The sequence below is a fragment of the Grampus griseus genome (assembly GCF_964374135.1).
Source record: "Grampus griseus genome assembly, chromosome: 1".
Taxonomy (NCBI): Eukaryota; Metazoa; Chordata; class Mammalia; order Artiodactyla; family Delphinidae; genus Grampus; species Grampus griseus.
In genome coordinates, this window is record NC_139017.1 from 156,652,660 (window position 1) to 156,668,493 (window position 15,834).

The following is a 15,834-nucleotide window of genomic DNA, read 5'->3' on the forward strand; positions in this document are numbered from 1 at the left end:
TTCCACCCACAAAGACTGAAGCAAGGTCATCACCTGAGAGTAAGGGGAGGCAAGGGGAAAGGTGAGAGGTCCGAGGGACGTGCAGGAGGCATGAAAGGGTCTTTGAGCAGAGTGGGAGAGTGAGCTTAATAGGGCTAAATGGCAGAGTTGCTGGACAGTATCCAGGACTTTCTGAGGTGGGTGATCATGAATTTATAGTGACACCAATCTTCCTACTCATGGGATTTTTCTCCAGCAAAGCTCTACTGCATGGGGGCAGGGCTAGAGAATGTAGGTGGAGAAGTTCATCCACAATTGATGTCTTTCGGGCAATCATTTAAAGGAAAAAGAAGCGAGGGACTTAGGTGAATTTGCAAGAAAATGATCATAATGGTGGACCATGGGGTCTAAGTTGGGTAAGGATGGACGAGAAGACAGGGAGCTGATGGTGGAGAGAAAGTTGGTGTCAGTGGAGTGAGATACAGATGAAGGTCAGAGAAGACTTCCTCCGGGGGGTTAGCAGTTGTTTGTGGAACAAAACACTGGCGGGGAGGAGAAAGCTCTCCACTGCAGAGTGCTGCGGACCCAGGAGGGGAAGATGGGCTTCACTCACGGCAGGAGTTGGAGGAGGCAGTTCTGAAAGACGATGCAGCTACAAGTCAGAGTTTGTTTGCCTTAGAATTGGTGGTCAGGAGGTGGTTCTAGAGAGAGAACTGTGGAAAAGAAAGGATGAGGAGGGAGGTCAGTAGTAGAAGAAGTGAGGGAAGCCAGCATGGAGCAGGGTGGGAATAAGATGTGGGGAGAAGATAGAAGACCAGAGGCACTTGCACCTGGAGCAGTTCCCTTTTTGGTACCGAGTTGTTTTGATGCCAGAACTGGCTGTGGGTCTAAATGATATCTCCCTAAAGTCTCCTGGAATACTGCCCCTGTTATATGGTGTAGTGATGTTCAGAGGAAGAATGGGACTTTGCAGCAGAGCTTGGGCATGGAAGGTCCTGGAAAAGCCTCCTGAAAGCTATCCAGCAAGGCATTTGATGGGAAAAGGCAGCTAGAGAAACATAAATATGTGTTTATTCATTTATTCAGTCACTGTCTGAGCATCAGCCATCTCGCCAGCCCTTGTGGGTCACAGCGACGAGCTATCCATCTGTTGGTGGGATCCCAGCTGCCGGCTGCTCAGGGAGAAGTCTGTCTGTCTGCAGACCCCCTGACCTTATCCAGACAGCAGAGGAAACAAGGAGCTGTTGCTCCATTCTGAACCTATTTTTAGGTGCTCCGTGCTAACTAGCTGCAGATTGTGATATTTTAATTAAACCCCTCTAAGCCCTTAAAATGGTAAATGCCTTTTTGACCTGTTCTCTCTAATTCATCTTCAGCACGTTTCAACAAACTGCAAATACCATCTAATTTTTGGAAACAAGTGCAGGATAAATTAAGTCTGAAGCTGAGGGCTTTTGGCAGCAAAACCTGTCTCCCGAACAGGTGTAAAGGTCGTGCTGGTAGACATTTCTCAGGATCCCCCGCAGGCCTAGCAGGCGGAATCCACAGGTCCTCCTTGCAAAGGTGGCTGGGATCAGGGTTTCGGTTTTGACGACCTTATTCTAATTTGTTTAGTGATGTTGTCAGTCTCCAGTGTGGTCATGGGGAAAAAAATCCTATAAAGAATCTTCAGGAAAGGTAGAATAAAGATCCCTGGCCTTGAGAAATCTTGGGGATAGTGAGATGGAATGAACATAATATCAGAGTCTGACAGTCCCAGCCCCCACTTTGTTAAATATTGACGATGTCCCGGATCCTGGTGAGCCTTCATATCCAAGCTCTCATAGAATTTCATCCTCACCGTGCCTCGGTGGGGCAATATCACTAGTCCCATTTTACAGATGAAGTAGAATCAGAGAGGTTTTCTAACTTACCAGACTTAAACACACAGCAAGTGGACTTCAAACCCAGAATGCCAAGCTGGTAAACCCCACAGCCTGCTCTCTCCTCCCCATGCAGTGCCGCCTTCAGGCCCAGTTGTATCAAGTGGAATCAGTGATTGTCAGTGTTTCTCAGCACAGAATTACAGGAGCAATCAGATGCACGGGAGGGGAGTGCGGGAGAGGGTTCCCCTAGGGCTTTGTTCAAACTTGATTCAACATTTGAGGTCAGGATGAGAAGATCCTTCAGGTGCAGGACTTGGGAGAGCCAGCAGTTCTAACCCCGGGTCTCTTGCACGTAACCCCTGACAACACTCGCTCCACTCAGTTGTAACTGTTTTTCACATCTGTTCCCTCCACTTGCTGGTGGCCCTTCAGAGAAGAAGGATTGTGTCTTAGACACTTTTCTCTCCCTACACTCTGCCTGGCCTGTTAATAGGCTCTCAGTATATGTGGGAATGAATGAGCACAGGAATGAGTGTGTGAAATGAGAAGAGATTAATTATGTTCAGAGCTGGGGAGCCTGCTTCCCCAGGCCTGCTAGGAAGGGTTTCCTGGGAAAGGTTTATCACAGCCCTGTCCACACGCGGAGAGGAGTTCTAGGATATTTTGTCCCATCAGAGGAAACCAGGTTTGACACCACTTTCATTTTATATACTTAGGCTCACTATTTCTTTACCGTTAGGCACTTTGCCTACAATTAAGATAAATTGCCATGTGGGCAGCAGCAGAACAGACTCGTAGAACCTTTATTAAAATAGCTGAGCGCTAACATTGAAGAATGAAGTGGTTGGAACTAAAGAACACGTTTTTAAAGAAGGCAAACACCTAGATACAATGTAGTACCTTAACTGGTATCAATCACTACTTAATCTAATTAGTTTAGAAGCTATTTTAAAGAGCTTAATTAGATTAAGTTGTGATTGATAACACTTTATATCTACTTGAGGAGAGCACTTCTAATTTACCTTGAATCTTTATGCTTCTAGTCAAAAGCCTATTTCAGGCACGTGCTAAGTGTGGGGAAGTACTTTATTGTCCCTGAGATCACTCTAGGTGCCTGGCACCGGGCTGAGCCAGAGGCCCCGGCAGAGCCCTTGGGCTCAGACATTCTGATACCTAGGGGGGTGGCCTTGACAAGGACCCCCTGAGATTCTACTTCAGGAGGCCTGAGAGCAAATGGGGGAATGCAGAAAAGTCAGCAGAGCAGGAGGAGAGCAGTTTAGCAGGCCCATAGGGGCATGGGGTCCACCTAGCTTGAGGTCAAGGTGTGTAGTAGCCCACACCCTCTTGGTAGACATGTGCTGCTCGGTAACAGTGGAGTCAGGGTAGGGGGCTTGCTTAGCCTGACGGTGGAAGTTCATCGTTGCCTAGAGAGCAGCGGGTCAAGGCATGTGGGGCCTACTCCTCCCCCAGTGTTTGGGGAACTGTGACTTCCTTTGAGCCCGCTAAGAACCATGGGGGAAGGAAACAGGAAGTAGGAAGTTATATCTGGGGTGGGATGTACAAACTTCAGTGTCTTCTGGGCTGGGAGTGGGAGGTGGGGATGGGAACTCATCCTAACCTAAACTAAAATGCTTCTCTTCCATCTCCTCCCTGCAGCCCGTATGTGTGATGCCCACCTTCGAGGCCCCTCAGGCATCATCACCTCCCCTAATTTCCCCATTCAGTATGACAACAACGCACACTGTGTGTGGATCATCACAGCACTCAACCCCGCCAAGGTAAGGCTCTTGGGGAGGATGGGGAGTGTCCTGTGGGCAGGACTGGATTGGGGACAGTTGTTCTACCAGGGGTTTCAAACCCAGAACTTGGTTGTGGTAGATTCTCTGCAGACAATTATGAACAATTGTTTTTACTAAATACCAAGTAGATAAAAAGCATACTTGTAAAATATAAGATATAAAGAACATCAATACAACAAACACCTGTGTAGCCATCTCCCCACTCAAGAAAAAAAAAAAACACACACACACACAGATATCTTAGTGATGTGTGTCCCTCACTAACCTCATTCCGTTCCCTATCCCTCGGGTCACCATTACCTCGACTGTGTGCTTTATTTTTCCTCTGCTCTTATTTATAGTTAGCACATAAGCATGTATCCATAAAAATATTTAGTTTGCCAGCATTTGAACTTCATATAAATATAATCATGTTGTATATAGTGTTAATCAAGTTCACTCAAAATTATGTCCTTAAGATTTATCTGTGTTGTCGTGTATCATTTTGCACTGCTATATACATCTTTTCACATCTTTATTTCCGAGTTAGTGCTTTTTTTCCTGTGAGGTGCCCTTTGTTCTCTAATAAATTTTATAAGTATCTTGCCAAGATCCACAAAATGACCTGTTGCAATCTTTATTTTAATTATACCAAAACTACAGGTAAATTGGAGAACTGATATCTTTATGAGACCAAGTCTTCCAGTCCATTAATATGCTATATCTATATTTACTTAGGGCTTCTTTAAGGGCTTTCAGTAAACTTGTGTCATTTTTCCATTGTAAATCTTGTACAATTCTTAATATATTTATTCCTAGATATATTTGATGTTCTTTTATAAATCATATCTTTTAAGATTTTATTTTCTACCTTTTTCTTGCGTGGTGGTTAGAAATGCAATTAATTTTTATACTTTGATTTTTGTATATAGCAGCTATTCCATAATAATTTATCTGTGAATTCTTTGGAGTTTTATACATAAGACAGTTATCATCTGCAAGGAATGATGGTTTTGTTTCTTCCTTTTCAATCTTATACCTTTTCTTCAACCTTTTTCTTGCTCCAATGTTCTGCCTAGAATCTCTAGTGTAATGCCAAACCATTGTGATGATGGTAGGCACTTTTGCCATGGTTCAGTGTTAAACACAATGTTTTACTTCCTCACCATTAAGTATGATGTTTGCTGAAGTCTTTTTCTTAAATTTATAGTTCCTTTCTAGTCCTAGTTTGCTAAGAGCTTTTATTGTGAATGAATGTTGACTTTTATTAAGTATCTTTCTATATCTATTGATATAATCATATGATTTTCTCCTTTATTATCCTGTGTGGTGAATTCCACTGGTTGATTTTTCTGATGTTAGACCAACCTTGTATTCCTGAGATAAACCCAGCCTGGTCATTTAGTATTATCATTTTTAAACATGCCTATATTTGATTTACTAACATTTTGCATAGTGAATTTGCTTCTATTTTGTTATGTATTATATATATAACAAAATAGAATATATTATACACACACACACACACACACACACATACATACATACATACACATGCATACACACACACGCCTGCCAGATCTCTGTGTCAAAATATTTTTAACCTCATAAAATGATTTGGAGTTTTTCCTCTTTCTATCCTACCTTTGTTTTTGGTGTTCTACAATTTCACTGTCATATGTCTAGTTGTGGATATTTTCGTATTCATCCTATTTAATATCATTAAGCTTCTTGAATCTATGGATTGCATCTTTCATCAGTTTGGGAAAATTTTTAGCCACTGTCATTTTGACTGTTGTCTCTCCTTTATTCTCTCTCTTTTCTGCTTCTGGAAGTCTGACAAGGCAGACTTCTATCGTTTTCTCTCATTCTGTTCAATAATTCTCTGTTCCGTTATGTCTAACTCTGTTGAAGTCATTCACTGGAGATTTATTTTAATTTCAAATATCATTATTTTTAGTTTATGAAGTCCTATTTAGTTTTTTTTTCAGGTGCTTTTTGAGCTAATTTTATAATCTCTTGCTCCTTACATATATTTAAGTTATTTAAATAAGTTAAACACATTTATTTTATATTCTGTGTCTATGAATCTCAGTATATGAAATCTTCACAAGTTTCGCTCTGTTGCCTGTTGTTTCTCACCTGTTGCCCCCAGAACCATGTTTCTTTCTTTGTTTTGTAATTTTTGACTGTGTGGTTAGAATCGTAAACTTTGTCTGTGGGAATTCCTTGAGACCTGGGTAGAAGCTGGTGTGTTTGCTTCTGCTCAGTGCCTGGGGGCATTACCAGCCAGAAACCACTTCAGACTAAATTCTCAGTATGAAGGTTTCAAACCACCCAAGTAATCTGAAGGCTGAAAACCCATGTGAAGACAGATTTAGCATGATGGAATCTCAGGGGAAGTTTTCTGTTTGCTGTTCACTCAGTGTCAAGGTCTGAGATAAACAATCAGCCTCGAGATCTACCCAGAGGGTAGCAGTGCTGTATGAGAAGGAAGGTAGGCTTATTTCTAGCTCATACTCACACTAAAGGTGCAGCCTTAACTAGCTCAGCTTTGTTCAGGGGTGTCATCGAGAGTCCCTAACTTTGGTGGACACTGACCTTTGTCTACTTCTCCCTCTTCTCCACAAGGCCCTGAAAACCAAAGCTCTACTTCACCAGTTTTTAAAAATGCACCCAAGGCCAAAGCCAGCTTCATGCTCTGAATCACATTTTGTATCTCTACACTGACTGGGTTTTAGACTCTGAGAATTCTTACTATACTAGTCTTCTCAGGCTTCCATAACAAAATATAATAGACTGTGTGGCTTTAACAAGGGACAATTGTTTTCTCACAGTTATAGAGGCTAGAAGTCTGTGATCAAGATGCCAGCAGATTTGGTTTCTGGTGAGGGTTCTTCCCAGCTCATAGACAGCCTCCTTCTCACTGTGTCCTCACATGGCCTTTCCTCTGTGCACATTCAGAGAGAAACTTTCTGGTATCTCCTCCCTTCTTTTGAGGACACCAAACCCATTGGATTAAGGCCCCACCCTTATTACTTCATTTAACCCTAATCACCTTCCTAAAGGCCCCATCTCCAAATACCATCACATTGAGGGTTTGGATTTCAACATATGAATTTTAGGGGGATATAATTCAGTTCATAACACTTACTAACTTGTAAAAAGCTTTTTTTTTTTCTTTTTAAATTTTACTCAACATTTTAAAATTGTTTGCTCAAGAGTGCCTAGGACCGTAATACTTGGAACACTGGAAACAGATTTCCTCTGCAAGGCATTTTACAAAGAAGGATTCATATTTTATCAAACCATTTGATGATGAACCTAGTCAATGGAGAAGGATGTTTCAGCCACATGAGGGTGGAAATGGAGGCTAAACCAGAAGAAGGACCTACTACCATGAAGTTGTTAAGTTGCTGACTAGAGGACTCTTTCTCAGGCATTGTTAAAAATGCTTATCTCTGTTTGCTTTTGAATCTGAAGGTGGGGTACAGGAGGAAGTGTAGGTAAGGCGTGAGAATTTTCTGAGAAACAATTTGATTTGCCCGCAGAAGGCCTAGCCTTTGCTGGTGTGTGGAGGTCAATGGCCCCATATTGGTCACTACCCCACATGCCCTGCAGGAGGTCACTCCAACCTGGGTTCCTGAAGCCAGCCCCTCCCTCAGAGTCAAGTTGTTCAGAAGGGTGTTCTTAGCAGCTTCATGGGTTCTTACCGGGCTTCAGGTAGTGCTAGGGGAGCCCAGAAAGGCTGAAGGGAGTTCCTCACTGACACCACCCAGGAAGACAGCCAGAGAGCATACAATGCCGAAAGGAGGGTGTAAGAGTAGAAACTCGAAGTCTTAGACTGAAGACTCGGAGCTGTCTTCCTGCCAATAGCAGGGAAAATGCATAGTGTTTTCCTACCCCTGTTCAGTGGCCCACAGGAGAGATACAAGTGTGTCCAAGGACTGCTTGTCTGGTCACTTTAGGAACATCTCCTTCAGCAAAAATCACAGCCTCTCCAAGTTTACAATAATTTTTATGAGATGAGCATTTATTCGTTCATTGACCATGATATGATCTCTGCCCTGCACAGGAGCGCGCACATAGGAGAGAAGTCACGTAAGTAAATGTAAAGCTAGAGTTTGGATAAGTGCTAATGGAGATGAGTCTAGAGTGCGATGGGAAAATCTAAGAAGGAGCCACTACCTGGAAGGTCAGGGAACTTTTCTCAGAGGAGGTGACATTTGAACAGGGTCTTGAAGGATAAGTAGGCTTAGAAATCAGTATTTCAGAGTGGATACATGTGCAGAGGCACCAAGGTTTGGAACAGTCTCTTAGAACTGAAAATAATTCAACATGCTTATATCAAGATGAGGCTGGAAAGTTCAGCAAGATTTAGATCATGGTGAACACACATGCTTGGTAGAAAGGCTTGAGTTTTATCCTGAAACGGAGTTTTAAGGGTAGAAGTGTTAGGCTGTTGGTAATAACAATAATAGCTATCTCTTATTGTATGCCTGTCATGTGCCAAGAACTGAGCTAGGCCTTCTGTGTAAATGAATTTCTTTCATTCTCTTCATAGCATAATTAAGTAGGTTTTAAAAAGACCTATTTGATGGATGAAAAAACTGAATCGTGGACAGGTTGAAGGTTAAGAAACTTACTCATAGCCCATAACCGGGAAGTAAGTGGCGGCACTGAGATTTAAACCCCGTCTTCCTGGGTCTGTTGCCCACAGCAGCTATGCTGTGCTGCTGGATGGAACAAGGTCTCAGAATAGATGGGAGGGGTTGGGACTGGTAGCACTGGGATCAGCCTTGGGAAGGATGAGGGCCATTCTTTCTTCTGAACCAGAGCAATAGGAGGAAGGTCTGAAGTTTTGAAAGATTACTCTGACATCAGTAGAGCTATTAGAGAGGGAAACTGGGGAGAGTGAGACCAGTTAGGAAGCTGAAGCAGTTACCCAAGTAAGAAATCTGGGGTCATCAGCCAAGGCTTTGGAAACATGAAGAGGAGAGACAGATTTAAGAGGAGTTTAGGGAATGGGATGGGACTTGATGGCTGATTGGGCGTGAGATGGAGGGAGAAGGAAAGGTCTCATTCAACGTTGTGTCCCAAGCGACCACCATAGTGCCTGGTATATAGTAGGCACTCAGTAAACATTTATTCAATGAACAAATAGATGATGACTCAGTGTTTTCTGACGTGGACCAATCGGTGGCTTTAAAAGGAAATACAAGAAGAGGAACAAGCTTGGCAGCAGTCAAGAGGGAAGCATGTGCATTTGAAGTGTCTGCATTTCATCCAATGCCATTTGGATACACTGGTTGGAGACTGGATAAATCTGGGTTCAAGAGAGAGATTTGGGGGTCATTTCGTCAACACACAGTTGGGAACAGAAGCGTAAGGAATGGATAACCCTTCTTGGAGAGAGCAAAGAGAATGAAAAGACATAGAATGGATCTGGGAACACAGTCCTTACAGATGAAGGAGATCCAGTGAAAGAAACAGAGGAGGAGCAGTCAACGTGGTAGGAGGGAAATCAAGCTCCAAAAGCAGGAAGAGTTTCCAACCAGGATGTGTCTAATAATGGCAGTGCTGAGAAGCGTCTTGTTGGAAAAGGACTGGAAAGAGACTGTCGGCTTTGGTCTTGGAAGAAGACCTTGCACTGGAGCTTTGGGGGGGCAGAAACAGCAGTGGGATGGGGAGTGAATGGATGGGGATGGGGGGATGCTCAAGAGGCCAGACATGTAGACAGCCTTTTTGACTTCATTGTGAAGTGAGGGAAGGAGAAAGGGCACATGAGGGAGGTCGGGTGGACAGAAAGCTTTGGGCTACTTAGGGTGTTTGTTTAGGATATTGGGATTTTGAGCCCGTTTGTAGGCTGTGGGCAGAACAAGCACAGAGAAAGAGAATGAAGGTGTAGGAGAAAGAGGATGGTGAGTGAAGGATCTGGAGCGAGTGAGAGGCAAATTGGACTGAGACTGCAGGAGCTCCTTTTACAATGAGCAGGTGAAGAAAATTGCTGTCATGAGAAGGAGGTGAGAGTTTTGCCCACAGGAGTGCAGAGTAGGTCTCCTTATAATCATGGAATGATTACACATCCCTAGTACCTGTATGTGTGTGGGCATGAGGACCCTTCCTGCCATTTCATCCCCCTTGTAGGACCTCTCCTGGTTGAGCTTGAGAGGGAGATGGGAATGTTTCAGTGACTACGGCCACCTCCAAGGGCAATTGGAAGGTCCAAACAAGGCCCCAAAATGGTCTGACATGGGAATGGCCAAGAACCTATGTCAAGATGCCAGCCTTGATCGAGCACCATCGTCTGTGCTGCTCTGCACTGTGGGAACAAGAACTGATAGTCTCATAGCAGAGGCAGGTGAAGGGTATGTCTCTCCTCGATAAACTAAGAATAAAACAATTAAAACCACCTCGGTCCATCCTCCCGGAAGCATCCTCCCGGAAGCTGGGCAGATTCAGGGAAAAGAGAAAAGGCGGCTCAGAGCAAGTGCTGCTGGCCTACTAGGTACACAGCTCTGCATTCTCCCTTTGATTGGGATGGTCTGGAGAAATGCGAGCCCCGCCTTGGCCAGATGGGCTATCTTAGTTTTTGTAGTCATTCTGCCCACAGTAACATTTCCCAGATTTGGTCAATCATCAGAAATAGCTGGAGAAAGTTTAAAGACACAAATTCCAAAGCTCTTTCCTCAAAGATCTGATTCAGTGGGTCTGAGAGGGGAACCTGGAACCTACATTTTTAAAGAGCATCCTGGTGGTTCTGACCAACCTGGCGTATGTGATAAATAACAACCCCCTTCCCTCCCAGCAAAGCACACAAGGCCCTCCCGCCCACCTCCCCTCAGGCAGCCCTGGCTTCAGCCACACTGAACTCCTGGTTCAGACACAGCTGGCCCTTTAAGAACTCCATCCAGCACATCCTATCCCAGTGTGCCTTCCCTTCTCCTCCGGGCAAATCCCTACCCAACTTTGAGACACAGTTCAGATCCCTGCTCTTCAGAGAAGCCTTCCTAACGCCACCAGGTCTTAGTCCTGCCTCTGTTCCTCCAGCACTTCATCAGCCCCTTCCGTTTGCATGCATGTTGCATTGCACTGTGTTGGGAATCTCTTTCCTCCATAGCTCATGAGAGCCCCCAAAGCAGGAGTGGCATGTTGTTTATCTCTCCTGCAGTTAGCACAGTGCCCGGCACAGAGGAGGAGCTCAGCAGATGTTTGAATACGTTAACAACTGACGGAAGAGACCTATCTCTGGGTCAGGTAGCTCCTCAGGTATGGCCCCGCCCATGCTGGGCCCCAGAGCCTCCTCCTGTTAGGACCTTTCAGCTCAGCCTCAGGAAGGATGTGGCTGATGAAATTTCCGTGGTCAGGACTGAAACCCAGACCTGAGTCGGTGCCCCCTACTGGCGCCCATCGGCCTTTGCTTCACAGCTTCTCAGTATGAACTCAAGACATAGGAGTCAATTTGCATATGATCCTCGCTGGATTTGATCAGGACAGTTAATCCACCTGTGCTGGAAAAGAAGTAAAAGGCAGGCAGGAGAGAAAGAGAGATACGGGAGGCAGAGGGCTGAGGATGCAAAGGAGAAGGAGGGGGCCTGGAAGGGAGAGGGAGAGGAAAGCGCATTTTATGAACTTCAAAGCCAAAGATATCAGCGTTTTGATTATTTGCTCCTTGGGAATTATCAGTGTCACTCTTCCCTTTGTAGATCTGAAGAACAGAGAAATAACTGTCCAGTCAGCAATGACGCTCTCGTGCAAATGTCAGGAACCCATGTGTTGGCCCTTTTGTTCACTCACTTATTCATTGAGCAAACATTCACTCTCACACTCTCTGTGCTGCGCCCCGCGCAGATGCTGGCTGGTGATGAGAGAGGTTTTCCCTAAATTCCCCCACAGCTCATTCCTCACGACTGGGCGGCTCTAGAGGGACCCTTCCATGGCCTCCTCCGGTCCTGACCCTGATCCCTTTCCTTTTTACAGTTGTTTTCAGTTCCCGGTGTATTTTGGCATTCCTCTTCCCCTAGAGCTGGCCGTGGCCTGTTCCCACACACTCTCCTCTATTCGTGAAGACAAAGCCTGCTCCCTCCTCCAGCCAGGATTTTGTGCCCCTAGCGTTTGCCCCATCCCCGTGTTCCTCTGATTTCAGCACTCATCACACTGCACTGTGTTTCGCATATACTCGTGTGTCTCCCCTTCTAGACTGTGAGGTCTCAGGGCATTGGCCATGTTTGTCTTCCTCTCCAAAGCCCAGCACCTGGCAAGGACGTATTAACTGTTGAGTGAATAATTGAATGAATGAATCCATCAACCAATGAGTGAATGAATGGATGAAGGGCTTACTACTCTCAGAACCAGCAAAGTTAAACCTGAGGTAGTGACCAAGGTTCCAGAACCTCTGAAAGTTCTCAGTCTCTGCCCCTGGGCTTTCTTTCCCAACCTCCTCGAAAACCTTCCTTAAAGGGGCTGGGGCTTCCCTGGTGGCGCAGTGGTTGAGAGTCCACCTGCCGATGCAGGGGACACGGGTTCGTGCCCCGGTCCGGGAAGATCCCACATGCCGCGGAGCGGCTGGGCCCGTGAGCCATGGCCACTGAGCCTGCGCGTCCGGAGCCTGTGCTCCGCAACGGGAGAGACCACAACAATGAAAGGCCCGCGTAAAACAAAACAAACAAACAAACAAACAAACAAAAAGGTGCTGGAGGCCTCTCTGCTTGAACTCCTGAGGGTTCAGAGCAGCCCTTCCACCAGACTCCCCTCCACCCCACCCCAGGAGCCAGTTCTCCAGCCCTGCCCTGGGCCCTCAGCAAGACCCAGGCAGGAGTCACCATGCAGGCCGTGCCCAGGGAAAGGGAGTTCCCTTCCTTTCATGGAGCTAATAGGCTGTTCAAAGCATTAGTATCCTGAGGCGGGAGGGGTTGGGGGAAGCCAAGGTCAGCCCTCAGGAGCTCAGAGAAGCGCTCTGAGGAGGAATAGGGAAGCAGGCCTGGAGCCGAGGGTTGTGGAGGGAGCTCTGACTCACAGGGAAGGGGCAGGGGCAGGCCATGGAAAGCCTAGGGTTTCCATGCCAAGAAGCGGAACTTTCTCCTGAGGCTCAAGAGTTGATAAACTTTTCTGTGGTGATGAAAGCCTTTCTTCAGAACCCATAGTCATTAGGTTCTGATTGGCTGTGAGTTGCAGAAAACTCCTCCACAGAAGCTTAAACGAAACACTGATTATTTTCTCCATAACCCAAAGGTCCAGAAGTGAAGACTCCAGGGCTGGTTTAGTAGTTTTCTCAGTGTCTTGAGCACCTCTGCCATGCTTTGCTTGTGGCTCTTGTCCTCATGATCACAAGAAGGCTGCTTCACCTCTGTCCTCACATTTGTATTCCAGGAAAGCAAGGAGAAAAGTGGGAAAATGCCCTGAGGGCTCCTCAGCTCATGTCTCATTGCCCAGAATCCTGTCACTTCACTATCCTTAGCTCTGAGGTTAGCCACATATATTGCCACGCTCCAAACAAAGCCAGCTTTCTATTAAGATGCGTAAATGGTGGGAGGAACATTGAGTGAACCACTATGTCTGTCACAGAGTCCCAATCATGAACTAGATCAAAAGGAACTGCTTTGGTTGGAGCAAGGCTCTGCCCACTCTGGCTCTTTTCCCACCTCTGTTTGTGCCCCCTTAGAGCCTTTGTAGAACCCCGGGGTGCCTGGGAACTCAATTTGAAAACCATTGCTCTGGGCCAGAGGTCAGCAAACTTTCTGTAAAGAGCCAGACCATAAATATTTTAAGCTTTGAGGACCATGTGAGGTTTTTGTTGCACATTCTTCTTTGTAGTGGTTTATGTATTTTTTAACCCTTTAAAAAAAGTAAGAACACTTCTTAACTCAAGGGGCCAAACAAAAATAGGCCACGGGCCTGATTTGGCCCAAGGACCATAGTTATCCAACCCCAGCTCTAAGGGGTCGTGGGGCACAGGGTTTTTGGCACAGAGTGAAGGATGGGCAGCAGAGGCCAGAGCCCAGCTAGGAGGCAGTTATAGAAATGCAGTCACTGGACAGAACAATCTCAGTCTAGATCTCTTGGGACTCCAGCTTCCCAAAATATGCCTGAGAGCTGTCACATCCTCTGGAGCCTCGCTGAGACCTTGGGCACAGGCTGGCAGGACTGGGATCCCTGTCCTTCGGCTGGTCCTGGACGGTGCTCAGGAAGCAAGGAATGTCCTCTGGGCCCAGGGTGGGCACCCTCCAGGGTCCCACTCCCATTGCCCACAATTCTCCGGAAAGGCGGCTGTGTGCTGAGGGGTACAGTCTCCAGGATTCCCTCCCCCACCCGCTCTCTGCAATGAACACAGACTCAGGCTCCCCTAAGCCCTCGTCCCACTGCTGGGCCCTGGACCAGCCTCCTGGCAGGTCTGTCTGCCTCCAGCCCTCCCTCCATGCCGAGTTAGAGCTTCCCCCGCATCTTCACCCTCAAATCCAGACTGCTTGCTCTGGCCTGCTAGACAAAATGCAGACTCAGCCATGCTGCTCTCCCCTCCCCGCTGACCCCTCGGCTGCCCTCCTGGCTCCTTGTTTCCCTGTTCACTGCTCAGAGCATCTCCGGGACGGAGCCCACACCCTCCTCCATCCTGCAGGTCCCTGCACACCCACCTCCTCCATGCGGCTGCCTTTCATCTCTCCCTCCTTTGCCATCCTCCAATACTCACCGTCTGCACCGTGCACTTGGCATTTAGGTTCTGCTGTAGATTGTAGGACAAGTGAGATAACTTATGGGAAGCAGCTAGCTCGGTGCTTGGCACAAGGCAGGCGCTCAGTAATGATGTCCTAGTGCAGGGTTTGTTTATTCAGTTACCTAATGGGTGCAAATTGGGCGTCTGAGCTGTATACACACGTGCCTCTTAATCATGCCTGTTTCATGTGCTGCCACTCTCCTGCCTTAGAAAGACACCTTGCCAGCTTGATTTACCTGCATGTTAGTTAATGAATCATTATAGGATCCTGTCTTTAAAGAAAGGCCAAAGAGAAGAGCGAAAAATAAATGAAAGCACCACTACACTGGGCCCTGGGGGCCCATCCCAAAGCTTCAACGTTGTGTATGTTGTGCTGTCTGCCTGGTGTAATTAGCTCCCATGTTAGGGTCAGGCACTCTAAAATGCAGCTCACGTCAACGGTGCTCTACTCAGTGATGTGAATCACTTTATGGCTCTGGTTCTGGCCTTCAAAGCAATGTTTTCCCATCATAGACATAGTAATCACGTGCTCTGTCTTTTGGCGGTGGCTTCGTGAGTGGGGGCTGGCTGGAAGGGGTGACGGTGGTGAGAATGTACAGGCAGGACCCTGACTCCCTGCAGAGGCCAGGCCCCTCGGTCTGCAGAAGGCACAACTGGCCTTGGAGTATTTTATGAGCAAGTGTTAGCTGAGCTGCTGGGATACAGAAAAAGAGCTTAGGAAAGACTGAGAGCATAAGTCGTGGTCCCTACCTTGTGGACCAGAGACCTCCCTGGGATGCTGTGAGGCAGTCGAGCACAGTGGTAAGGGCCTGGCCTCTGGCTGCCTGATGAGTCCCAGTTCTACCACTTAGCTGTGTGATCTTAGGCGAGTCGCCTAATGTCTCTGTGCCTGGGCTTTCCCATTCGTAAAATGGAGGTATTCACAGTCGCTGTTGTCTTACATGAGCTGAGATATGTAAAGCGTTCAGAACAGAGTCGAGTACATTATAGGTGTCAGCTCTTGTAGTGACAAAATCTCTCAAGAGAAGATCAAAAACTGGGATTAAGTGTCTCAAAGAATCTCCTAGACCAGAGGTCGGCAAACTCCCACCTTTGGGCCAAATCCAGTTCATTGTTTGTTTTTGTAAACTAAGTTTTATTGGAACACAGCCCTGCCCATTCGTATACATATCAATGTACATGGATTATGGCTACATGAATGTGTGGCTGCATTCATGCTGCAACAGCAAAGGCGGGTCGTTGCAACAGACATCATATGGGATGCACAGGGGCAAATATTTACCACCTGGCCCTTTACAGGAATAGTCTGCCGACCTTTGTTCTTGATGATAGCTCCTGTGAGGGGTCCAGGAGCCTGGCGATAAGTCCATGCTGGGGAGTCAGGAAACGTTTGGAAAGCGTTCTCGCATTCAGCACTGTCTGAGCCCGTGGCGTGTGCCTGGCACACCGACAGGTGCTGGTGGTTCAGAGGCCATGAGACCTGGCCCCTGCCCTCCAGGAAGTT

The 15,834-nt window shown here is 46.6% G+C and overlaps 1 protein-coding gene across 1 annotated transcript in view; it reads left to right on the forward strand.

Annotated features, from left to right (window-relative positions):
• The window catches only part of CSMD2 (CUB and Sushi multiple domains 2), a gene marked incomplete at both ends in the record, with an annotated part of 666,759 nt that overhangs the window by 347,332 nt on the left and 303,593 nt on the right, over positions 1–15,834 (forward strand). Inside the window, 1 exon segment of the mRNA XM_082658204.1 lies at positions 3,501–3,622. Coding sequence (XP_082514330.1) covers positions 3,501–3,622 — 122 coding nt within the window.